The sequence below is a fragment of the Hyperolius riggenbachi genome, chromosome 7 (genome assembly GCF_040937935.1).
Source record: "Hyperolius riggenbachi isolate aHypRig1 chromosome 7, aHypRig1.pri, whole genome shotgun sequence".
Taxonomy (NCBI): Eukaryota; Metazoa; Chordata; class Amphibia; order Anura; family Hyperoliidae; genus Hyperolius; species Hyperolius riggenbachi.
In genome coordinates this window covers 311,752,645-311,765,746 of record NC_090652.1, presented here as the reverse complement: position 1 = coordinate 311,765,746, position 13,102 = coordinate 311,752,645, and the positions used below count along the sequence as shown (strand labels likewise).

General features: G+C 44.5%; 1 protein-coding gene across 1 annotated transcript; it reads right to left on the bottom strand.

The window, feature by feature from the left end:
• Window positions 1-639: 639 nt before the first annotated feature.
• Window positions 640-1,545, bottom strand: LOC137526213 (taste receptor type 2 member 140-like). The gene has a single exon (XM_068247430.1). The coding sequence runs from the start codon at window positions 1,543-1,545 to the stop codon at window positions 640-642; it is 906 nt and encodes a 301-aa protein (XP_068103531.1).
• Window positions 1,546-13,102: the final 11,557 nt, after the last annotated feature.

Here is a 13,102-nt window from a genome sequence, read left to right as displayed (position 1 = left end):
GCTAAGAAATAAAACATTAAGATCAGATACATCAGTCTAATTGTTTCCAGTACAGGAAGAGTTGAGAAACTCCAGTTGTTATCTCTATGCAAAAAAGCCATTAAGCTCTCTGACTAAGTTAGTCGTGGAGAGGGCTGTTATCTGACTTTTATTATCTCAACTGTTCCTGGGCTATTTACTTTTCCTCTGCTAGAGGAGAGGTCATTACTTCACAGACTGCTCTGAAAGACTCATTTTGAATGCTGAGTGTTGTGTAATCTGCACATAATATAGAATGATGCAATGTTAGAAAAAACACTGTATACCTGAAAATAAAAGTATGAGAATATTTTCTTTGCTGCTAATCTTCTAGTAATTATTCATAGTACACAACCAATTCATTATATCATATATTTTTTTTCGCTTCAGTGTCTCTTTAAGTACTGTAGGTAGTACTATAGACAGAGACATTTGGCTTGGACACAGACTTGAACTAGTTTTTACTACTTAAGTTTTCTGATGAAACGCGGTAGAACCTACTAAACGCGTTGCATTGTGGAATACCTAAATACCCAATTTCTTTGTTGAACCACTGCCACCTTTTTTTAATTGGTTTTAAATGTTTTTACTCTATTCTGGTGCCTCTGTTCAAGCTTCTCTTCAAGACTGGAAAGCCTGACAAAATAATCTGTCACACAGCTTGGGATTCCCCAGGATCAGAATAATGGCTTGAGCAGAAGGAAAGGACACAATGATTGTCCACTGGATGAGATCTAAAATAGTTTCAGATGCAAATGGTGTTTGGTATACAAAAATGACTGCCATATACAGAACACCATTAATGGTCAGTTGAAGACTCATTGTCCTGACTGCCCGGAGGAGACCCTGGGTCTGTGGAGAGGAGGTATTCAGAGACACATTTTTTTGTCTTCTCCACACATGACTCAAGAGTGAAGCCACACTGAATCCAATGCAAACAAATGTTGCCATGAAAGGGAAACAACCACCACACACCAAGTTAAGGACACCAAACAGGTCGTTAATCTTGATTTGGTAATTATCACCTGATTGGATGATTGTCTCATTCTGAGGAAACACTTGGTCTATTGCCCAGATAGATGGTAGATTTATAAAAACCATTCCCAACATTGTCAAAATGAGAATTAGCACAGTAGAGGAGGACAAGGTCTTCTTCAGCTGAAGGAAGAAACGATGGGAGTGTTTGACCAATTTCAAGAAGTAGTAGATGGAAAGCCAAGCGGAGTACCAAAAATTGCCATAAACCAGAGAGAAATTGCAGATGAAGACGAGAACGTACATTTTCTTAGCAAATAGTAAGTACAATGCAACATAGATTACAATGCCATTTATGGAGATCAAGCATTGCTGGACAATGTTGAGGAGGGCTTTAGAGAGGAAGATCTTATCACAGACACTAAAATACCGGCTATTTTTCCAATCTCTAAAATATACAGCAACTATTGAGGAATTCAGAATGATCCCCGTAAACCAGGTCATGACAAACACAGTAATTCTGATGATGTTTAGAGTTTTTAGCACTTCCATGTCAGTTGTGTGGTCTCTGTAAACCAGGATCAAGCATCGGACTTGACAAAACAGCGGCCAGCGAGGAGGATCACAGCCACAGCACAGATGGCAATGGAAATCTCAGCAATGTAGCATTACCCTGCAGCATGCTTATCAATCTGAGCAGAATATGCAAAAGGACAATATTTTCCATGAGATATAGTGAAGTAAACTGAAACCTTCAAGCATGGAGTAGATCCAACATGGATTCTCTTGCAAATTGCTTTGCATAGTGTGTGTTAAAATATACCAGAAACCATGAGTGTCTACTAAAACAGGTAACAAAATATACTGAAAAATCGTTATTCAACCATAGAAAATCACCTTTATCCCTCCGTAAATATAGTGATACATGGCCGTATATCAAAAGGACATCAACTGATGCAAAAACATGCAACACATGTTAAAATTACACATGCACATCACTGGCTACACATCTGCTTTAAACGGCATAAATTGCTCTGATTGTGTCCATGAAAGGAACAGGGGAGGAATACACCCTGTATATGTGACAGTCCCAAACAGTGCTGCAGCAGGTTGTTAGTAGGCCAAAGCAAATTGAAATGCAATAAATGTGATTTCCCGCAATCCACAATGCCAGGTGTATACTATATCCATTTGTTCAAAAGAAAGCAAGCAATGGGCAGTGCTCACAGGCTGCAAGTGAAGTGAAAGCTCCAGAGATATGCCCAACCCCTTGGGGCTAAATACATACCTTGAATACAAATCAGATGCAAATTATGTGCTAACACTAACCTAAATTCTAAAATTTGAATGCAAGCTGACACGCATGGAGGCAGCTAGCCTGAAGTATACTTAAGTTTTGTACAGCAGAAGGAAATGGCAGCACTTCCGAACAGATGCTGCACCTGAATTGCCTACCTGCACAAGTATGCAGAGCTCGAATGCCGGGCAGATTACACACCTTGCATTCAAAACAGGGATAATTTGTGCACAACTTATGCTGAAGCTAACGCCCCCCCTTTACTGTACCTAATAGACTCTCCTACGGCGGTGACATGCCCCCACAGGAGAGAAACTAACCACTAATCTAGCAGTGAAACATATCAAAAAGTGAAGCATGTTCAAACAGTGAAAATTGTCCCCCCCCCCCAAAAAAAGGTGTATACTATATGTTTGGGACTATAAGACTCACTTTTTCTCACCCAAAAGTGGGGGAAAGAAGTCACTGCATCTTATAGTCCAAATGCAGGGAGATCCTCCTGACTTGTGAGTGCCTGCCAATATGGACTTCCAACCCGCCGCGATGTCGGGGGCTCCCTGTACTGTACCCATGCAGAGGAGGACACAGGGGGACAAACAGAGGACACATGGGGACATAAAGGGGCATAGAGGAGGACACAAGGAGCACAGAGGCGGACACATGGGCACATAGGAGGACACTAAGGGGACAAAAGCGGACACAGAGAGACACAAGGGGCTTGATTCACTAACCGACGCTAAGTGTTAGCACCGGTGTGAAAAGCCCTTTTTGGCCGCTAGTGTGCGCAAACCTACTTTGTGCGCAGCCCCGTGCACTGCGCCGATATTAGTGCGCGGTGCGGCGATAACCATGCACCCACTGGCCCTTAAAAGTCACACTCGATGCAATGAAAATGACGCATCGGGTGCCCCCAAAGTGGCGCATCATAGCGCTGCTTAACGGGCACCCGATGAGTCATTTTCGTCACATCTGGTGCGACTTTTAAGGGCCAGCAATGCGCACTATTATCCACGCTGCGCGCTGTGCGCGCAGTGAGCGGGATTATTTCAACTGTGTTGGCGCAAACCACTAACACTTATGGCACACTATCTGGCTTAGCGCCGGTTAGTGAATCAAGCCCAAGAGGTACAAGGGGGCATAATCTACAAGATGCGCCTTCACCATGGATGCACCAGGTTTAGTATATATTTTTTTGCCCTTGTTTTTGTCCTCTAAACCTAGCTGCGGCTTATGGTCAGGAGCGTCTTATAGCCTGAAAAATGCAGTAAATGCCTTCAACAAAGTTCCATAGCTTTAAGTTGACAGACTGCTCACATTCAAAAGAGCAGCTAGCTACACTTTAGCCAACAGGAACGGCAGAAGCTACAAGCTTAATAGTAAGTTCAAATGGAGCCAAGTAAAGCCTGAGCCATCATGTGCTCACTATATTCATCCATGGGCTTGGACCATACTCTGTAAGTTCTCACCTATACTTGTAACAAGAGTTTCTGGATGTAAAGCTGCATTGCATGCGGTGGAATCAGATAACCATGATATCCGCCTGATAGTCCTTCAGTCAGCTCCGCGGTAGGATTAACCTCGGCGTGTGGGTGAATTAAGCATCTGGTGAATGATGTCACGCCCGTCTCACGTGACATGTTTCAGCCTCGAATCAAACCTTTTTCAAACATTTTCGTTTGAAAAGTAAAATATTGGTTATATTTACCAATGTTTTACTATGCTCATTACAACTGTAAATATATTTTAGTTTTCATTTTTATAAATGATATTTTGCCCTTTTTAATACCGTTATTTTAATGTATTTATTATTATATCTCAGATAAAGATGAAGAAACAATAAAAAATATGGTTATAGGCAATATCCTCAAATTTCGGCCATATCCACGTCATTCTTTCCTGGCACCCTTGTTTGATGTATGCACGATACCATATTGTGCTCCCGGTGTTCCTGTGCCTTTTTTACTTGTTTTGTACTCAGCTCCTTAAATTATTATTATTATAGATTTATATAGTGCCAGAATCTTCCGTGGCGCGGTACAACAGCATACAGGGTATAACAATACAAAATAAACAATACAACAGTTAATACAAGACAATGAATTATCGCTGATGCAGTTAAAGAACAAGCGACACCCATGCTAACCTAGACATAAAAAAACACATATATAAGTAGATAAATACTAGTTCTACTTACATAACAGATGTATTGTGCTATCCACGTAACGATTCCTGTGAATTTTACAAAGGAAAAGCAGAAAATCCTATTCCAGGCAGTGGCCATCTTGCCAAGCTAATGCTGACATCATATCCTCCCCGACTCTTGTTTCCCCCCCCTCCCTTCTCTTGCTCATTGTGTATTCATTAGCTGCCCTCCTCCCAGAGTCTTTTTTTTATTTACACATCCAATCACTTGAGTCACCTCAGCCTTGCTTGTAAACACAAGTGATCAGCTAGGCAGGGAAATAAATGGAAGAGGAGGAATATATTATAGATAAAAAGAACTCCCAGCATTCAAAAGAACTCCCAGCATTCAACTCTTTGGCACTGTTTGGCACTAGGGCCAGTGCTCCTAAAGTATGTGATAACTCCAAACCATAACAGCAGAAAAAGTTTTGAATGCAGGATTAGCATCTTTATCACTTAATACACTTAGACCAGCTGCTGTTGAAATTTGGTTTTTATGGTGACAATCCCGCTTTAACAAGTCAACTACATATATTTAAACAGAGAAGGGGGGGAGGGGTATGCACACACATTACACAGCATTGTGAGTCAAAAGGGGAAGAGAGCCCGGGCCAAAAGGCCTTACAGTCTAAACAGCTCCTGGCCTCCCATGACGCCAGATAATTCCACTTCCTCAGGTGGCATCCTTACCATCAGGTGGCATCCCGCCCCCTCCCTCCCTGTCCACCACTTGTTTCTCTTCTCGAAATAAGCGGTGGCCACCTCCAGCAATAAGTCCGGAGTCCCCTTCGCCTCTGCCTTCCTTCTAGTCTGTGAAGAAAGGAGACTGGCTCCAGCTCAGCTCCAGTAGCAGTGCTTATATCAGAAGTTTACTTCCACCACATGCGCTGCTACTGGAGCCAAGCCAAGCTGGAGCCGCTCTCTTTTCTTCAGACTGAAAGGAAGGTAGAGAATGGAAATCAGGAAATCGTAAAAAAACGGATTCCTGTGATTCGTCTAAAAGGACTGCAGTAATGCAATTTTTGCAGAAAAATTCTGCATTTTCCGATTGGTTCAATGCTTCTGAGCATCGAGTTGTGGTAAATTTAGAATTCCGATTAGGGATGCTCGTTTGGATTTTGCATTTCCGCATCGGAATTAGGAAATCGGTAAAAGAAGGGCGGTAGGTGGATTTTCACGGAAATCGTGGACATTTTTGCGGAAATTTCCGCCGACTTTAACATTGATTTTCTCAAAAAGTACAAAGTCTTTTTGAAAGATTTTTTCCCCCTTGTTCCCACTCTTCTGCTTTACAAGCCCTGAAGGCATTTCTAGCACCTACTGGGGTTTTGCTATTAACCGCTAAAGTCGGCGGCCATTAACTGTAATGTAAGATGCAGAAAATCCGCATTACCGATATGCGATATGCCGCTGACTTTAGAGGTTAACAGCAAAGCCCCCATTAGGAGCTAGAAACGCCACATTTTCAGGGTATGTTAAGCAGAAGACTAGGAACAAGAGAGGAAAAATATTTAAAAAAGACCTGGTACTTTTTGAGAAAATCAATGTTTAACTAGGCTGAAATTTCAGCGAAAATCTACATCGGAATGTGGAAATCGGTAGCGAAAAGTGATAGTGGTAATTGGCAATGGCGGAAAGCAGATTTTCCGTGGAAGCAGAAATTGGTATTTCCGACCATCCCTAATTTAGGACCATCCCTAATTTAGGACCATTATAGCCCCTTACACACTCCAATGAGTTCTGGGTCACCATGAGCTTGCTGGTTAGTCTGTACCTCTCTGTGTTACAAGCCCTACTCCATAGAGCCACACTAATCCATGCCATGCACTGATGAGGATCAAACAATCTGAAACAGTCTGTATGCATGTTGGATTATTATGGCTCTGTACAATTTAACAAGCTGACACATCATTGCAATCCAGCGGTTCTGGAGGTGTGTTTAGCTTCTAAGGGTAACAATGGTTAATTTGCATATTGTCAGCAGTGATGCACTGGGAGACATCTCAAGCTCACTCCAACCTGAATTATCACAAATTCTTTCTGTTTTAGGAAAGCAAACTTGTTTTTCTTAGCATTTTAGTAAGGGGGCTTTTAAGACCATTGTAGTCCCTTACACACTCCAATGAGTTCTGGGTCACCATGAGCTTGCTGGTTAGTCTGTACCTCTCGGATTTACAAGCCCTACTGCATAGAGCCAAATTAATCCATGCCATGCACTGATGAGGATCAAACAATCCAAAACAGTCTGTATGCATGTTGGATTATTATGGCTCTGTACAAATTAACAAGGTGACACATCATTGCATTCCAGCAGTTCTGGAGGTGCGTTTAGCTTCTAAGGGTAACAATGGTTAATTTGCATATATTCAGCAGTGATGCATTGGGAGACATCTCAAGCTCACTCCAACCTGAATTATCGCAAATTCTTTCTGTTTTAAGAAAGCAAACTTTTGTTTTTCTTAGCATTTTAGTAAGGGGGCTTTTAGGACCATTGTAGTCCCGTACACACTCCAATGAGTTCTGGGTCACCATGAGCTTGCTGGTTAGTCTGTAATTCTGATCTCCAAATTCAATTCTGCGGAATCCATATGAGTATCCTTTTAGGTGGCCACCTGCATGAATTTGTGTGCATGATGTGATTTGTGTATGGGAGGACGACCCCCCAGTCAGTCCAGCTTTTTTGCATGTCATGCAATTTTAATTGTTTTTATTAAGTATATGTCAAGCAACTCCTGTTGGTATACCAATAACATTTTTATTTTTTGCATTATAAGCAGCCCTGTGCACTACTTTTCCCTTTTATGAAACTGATCTTATGTTTGAGTGAAGTGTCCTGGTGACTAGTGGAGTAACTACAATTCATGGCGCCCTACAGAAAAAACTTTGATGCCCCCCACAATGTTCACACCCCTTCCCTTGCCTCCCCCCGGTGTCCTAAACAGGGACGGATTTAAGCCAAGGCCACCTAGCAAGGGCACCAAAGCAGCAGGCAAAGTATACTAGAGGGAAGGGGGAGGGGTCATCTCGCTACCTATACTGGAGGCAAGGGGGAGGGGTCATCTCGCTACCTATACTGGAGGGAAGGGGGAGGGGTCATCTCGCTACCTATACTGGAGGCAAGGGGGAGGGGTCATCTCGCTACCTATACTGGAGGCAAGGGGGAGGGGTCATCTCGCTACCTATACTGGAGGGAAGGGGGAGGGCTCATCTGGCTACCTATACTGGAGGGAAGGGGGAGGGGTCATCTCGCTACCTATACTGAAGGGGGCGGATGGTGACAGTGGCCTTGGGCAGTAAGGAGAACAAATCCGGCCCTGGCCCTCAGTGGCTTTGGGCTCCATCTCACAAGGGTCATAAAATAACTGTGGCCACAATGATCTTCACATCCATGACAAGTGTAGCCACACAAACACCTGATCTGATGTGAAGTCCCCTGTATCAGAGGAAGGGAAGGCTAGTAGTTGGGGGCCCCCATAGCTCTGGGCCCCCCTGCAATCGCATGGGTTGTTCCCCTCTAGTCTCGCCCCTGCTGGTGATGCCAAGGCCCACTATCGATATAGAGGGGGTAGGATGAAAATACATGAAATGTATGCCCTTTAGAGTTATTACTTTAGATTAAAAAATTACCACTTCTTCGTAAAGGTTGGTTAGGGTGAGGAATGAGGCCCAGTGCACACCGAGCGGTTTTAGCAGCGATCCGCCAACCGCATCCGCGAGTGAAAGCGCTCGGCTAATGTATCTCAATGGAATGGTGCACATCGGCGGTTTGAGGTTTTTAGCAAACCGCAAACGTGGCTCCTGCTGCACGTTTGCGGTTTGCAGAAGCGTTCCTGCCTCAATGTAAAGTATAGGAAAAGCTCAAACCGCTCTGAAAAACGCTACTTCAGAGCGGTTTTCCAGGCGTTTTTGTTACAGAAGCTGTTCAGTAACAGCTTTTACTGTAACAATATTTGTAATCTGCTACACAAAAGCGCTCCAAAAACGCTCGGCATGTTTAGAAAACCTCTCTAAACATGCCTAGAATCGCTCTGAAATTTGCTCCAAAAACTACTAGCGTTTTGAGGATCTGCTAGCGGTTTTGGTGTGCACTGGGCCTCAGCAACAACTACTGGCGGAACACAGGGTTGGAGCTCTGGGGTAGTGATGGGCGAACACCTGGATGTTCGGGTTCGGGAAAGTTCGCCGAACATGGCCGAGATGTTCGGCATGTTCGGGCCGAACCCCGAACTTTCCGAACATCCAGCTTTTGGGGGCCATATGGGGTCGCAGGCATAAGGGGGGAGCATGCCCCGATCGCGGGGGGGGTCGGAAATTCCCCCCACCCCCTCCGCTAGCGCTCCCCCCTCTGCCCGCTTCCCCATTCAAAAGTTTAAGCAAAGTACCTGTAGTGGATGGCCTGGCAGTGGGCGGCACTGTGGAGTGAGGAGGAGGAGTCCGGAGAGTGACGAGTTGAGGGAGGCCGGGCAGCGGGCGGTTCAGCGGAAGTACCCTTGTGGTACTTCCGCCCTTTCTCTGACCTCACGCCCGCTGCCCGGCCTCCCTCAACTTGTCACTCTCCGGACTCCTCCTCCTCACTCCACAGTGCCGCCCACTGCCAGGCCATCCACTACAGGTACTTTGCTTAAACTTTTGAATGGGGAAGCGGGCAGAGGGGGGAGCGCTAGCGGAGGGGGTGGGGGGAATTTCCGACCCCCCCCGCGATCGGGGCATGCTCCCCCCTTATGCCTGCGACCCCATAGGGGGGCAGTATTCGGCCGAACAGGGCCCTGTTCGGCCGAACAGGGGCCCTGTTCGGCCCTGTTCGGCGGCCATTAGAAGTTCGGGGCGAACCCGAACTTAAAAGGCCGAACACCATCAGGTGTTCGGCCGAACGCGAACATCACCCGAACAGGGTGATGTTCTGCAGAACCCCGAACAGTGGCGAACACTGTTCGCCCAACACTACTCTGGGGGAGGGAGAGAAGGAAGAAGGTTGGGTCCTCCCCTATGCCAGGGATCACATGGTGATGTCCACACGTCAGAGAATGCAAAAAAAAAAAGGGAAATCTGAAAAACAGGAATCGGAAAAACAAATTTGTGATTGGTCTGCAATTCAAATTTTGTAGAAAAACTCTGCCTCCTCTGATTGGTCGAATGCTTCCGAGTTCCATGACTGGGCTAAAATGACCGAGTTGCGGTAAATTGGATTTCCACAAAATTCCGATTTCCACTTTCCAATGCAGAAATTTAAATTCCATTGAATCTGAATGAGCGTTCCTACCAAACACGCATTCTGCATTGTTTCAGCAACGGACAGCAGGACAGAGTGACTTTCATTTACAGGCAGCACAGTGGCGTAGTGGTTAGCGCTCTCGCCTTGCAGCGCTGGGTCCCCGGTTCAAATTCTAGCCAGGTCAATATCTGCAAGGAGTTTGTATGTTCTTTCCGTGTCTGTATGGGTTTCCTCCAGACATTCTGGTTCCTTTCCACATCTCAAAAACCTACAGTTGAGTTAATTAACTTTCCCCTAAATTGGCTTAATGCAGACTACAATACATACACTACATGATTATTATTTTTTTTATTCATAGGCGCTGTACAAAATAGGCAAAATAGGAAAACAAACCAGGGGTCCACAATGATACAGACAATGATATACATCAAATATGGACACTGATACAACATACAGAAAACTGGTGATTACAATGATAGATGTAACATGATGAATAAAATGTATAACAGAGTGCAAGCTATGAAATAAAGAACACATTCCCAGACACAAAAGGGTGAGAGAGCCCTGCCCTTGTGAGCTTACAATCTAAAGGAATGGGGGAACTAGAGGTAGGGAAGTATACCGTATACATACAGACAGTGCATGATTAGGTTATTTAGTAAGGAGTAAAACTAGACGTGAGGATGAAGGGTGAATGGCCTAAGTTAGAGCATATGCTTGTTGGAAAAGATGAGTTTTGAGGGAGTGTTTAAAGATTGCAAAGGTGGGAGAGTGTCAGATGTGCTGTGGAAGGGCATTCTAGAGGAGGGGTGAGGCCCGTGAGAAATTTTGTATATGTGAATGTGAGGAGGTAATTCTAGAAAAGGACAGTAGAAGCTCATGTGTAGATGTGAGATTGCGGTTGGGTTTGTATCTGGATATTAGTGAGGATATGTACAGTGGAGAGAGATTGTGGAGAGCTTTGTAGGTTAGGGTTAAGAGTTTGACAGTACATGATATAGACATATGACTATGGAAGGAATTAGATTGTCAGCCCCTCTGAGGGACAGTTCAGTTCAGTGACAAGACAATATACTCTGTACAGCGCTCAGAAGATGTTGGCACTACAGTATATAGATAATAATAATATTAAAGGATTTCCTATATTTACTTTTAAAAATGGCCTGCTCCTAAGAAACACACTTTCATGGTGTCATATAAAGTTCTATAATATAAACATATAAGTCCTAAGAAATCAGTGTAAGTGCGTGTGTTCAGTGTCGGACTGGGAGGTGATAAAGCTGAGGAAATCCAGTTGCTGGCCAAGCAGCAGTATTCAGGTGTTGCTGATCACAGTGAAGACTTGCTGCAGGTTTCTGTTGGGAGTGATAACACAGGGTTTCTGCTGCTTGGCCAGCAGGTGGATTTCCTCAGCTTTTCCACCTCCCAGTCCGACACTGTGTGTGTGTTCGTGAAGGATTAGGTAATAAGTCTACACAAAGATTGAAATAAAGTCCGCAAATGTGTAGTCCAGTAGCGGAAGGAATATTTTAATAGTACATCGAAAGTTTTCATTAAAATAATTAAACAAAACACTGAATAGGAGTCATAGTCACATTTTTTTCCCCCAGAATCAGAATCAATTTTATTTGGCCAAGTAAGTTTGCACTTACAGGAATTTGATTTGACAGTTGCTTAATGGACACAGTCAATATGACACAAGGACAGACAGTACAGATATTATAAGTAAAGGATAGTATGTAAGTTAAAGTGTTAGTAAACAGGGTGAGAAGTGTTTATTTTCAGTTCTATGCTGTAATGCTTATAATTCCTAGCAGCTTTAGCTTGGTTCTGCGATAAGCATGGCTACCACCTCAGGGAAGAAGCTGTTCCTCTGTCTGGAAGTTTTTGTTGCGACTGACCGGTATCTCACCCTAAATGCATACACTGGAAGATGGGGTGGGCAAGGTGAGAGGGGTCAGAGGCAATATTGGTTGCTCTCGTTGTGTGTCTGCTAGTGTAAAGATCCTGCAAGGAAGGTAAGCTACAGCCAATTAATTATTATTTCTGCTGATAAAATGATGTGCTACAGCCTCACCTTTCTCATATGGAGCATGAGCTGAACCATAGATGATGCCATGATGGACAGCAATTGATTAAATGGGGCCCTAGGCTAGATATCAGCTTTTGCCCAGTGCTGATGGTCACCTGGATTTTTTTTTAAAGATTTGGTGAGGGCTGGCATCCACCAGACCCCTGGACTCTCTCCAGGCCTGAGGCAACTGCCTAGGTTTGCCTTGTGGATGATCCATCTCTGATGATGGATTTGATGATCACGGTGTAAAACTGCGCCACTCATTTTTGTGGTAGGACATTTTTTTTTCACCTGTCGTAGGTGGTACATCCTCTGTTTCGCTTTCTTGATGATAGTGATATTTATGTCTACTAAAAAAGTGGATGGGCCCTCTTTGGGAGAAATTATTATTATTTTTAGCACATCAGGGGGGCAGAAAGTGTATTTAAATTTGGGCCATAAAATGCAAAACTTTCAGGGACAGAAGACACAGATTTAATATGAAAAGTGTTCTAAACCAATTGGAAAAACCTGACAAAGCCTGGGGATCACGTTTTTTACAATGACCTTGTAATAGATAGCGGAGATGCCGCCGCAGCGGTGAGCGGCATGGCGGCTGTCTCCGCGTCTCAGCCGGCAGCCTCCGCCGCACAATTACATGGTGGAGTTTTGCCTGGTCCTTCAGTTGCACATAGACTGAGGGCTACACACGTACGCGCCAGGCGACAGGACCTTTATGCAAATAGAAGGGGAGTCAGCTGATCGGCCGGTCAGCTGACTCCAGCAGTGCTCCTGATTGACTGAGTGACTGGGGCGGCGCTGTGGGGCGCTCTCAGTATATATAGGACCTGCCTGTCAGTAGCTCCTCGTCTGCTGTTGCAAATGCTACGTGTTAGCACTCAGACCTTAGTCAGATCCCAAAGTGTGCTAGAACCAGCAGGAGCTGGGGATCCACACTTAGTCAGATTCTGTTGATAGCTAAAGTACTAATTGAATTGTATTATTTCTTGTGACCTTCTGCTAGCCCTGACTACTCTTCTGCCTACTGCTTCTGTGATTCTGCCTATCTGATCCTGTTGCCGACTCAGCCTGAACACTACTCTGATTTAGCCTTCTGTCTTTGTACCGTATCTGTCCGTTTGTTGCCGAATCTGCTTGTCTGACTCTCCTGCCCTCACCAGTGAGCCTAGTCCCTGGTGAGAGAGTCTCTGTACAGTTTAATCACCTGCTCCTCAGGTGACTAGTAGCTGCAGTACAGTCTGAATCACCTGCTCCTCAGGTGACCAGTAGCTGCAGTACAGTCTTAATCACCTGCTCCTCAGGTGACCAGTAGCTGCAGTACAGTCTTAGTCACCTGCTCCTC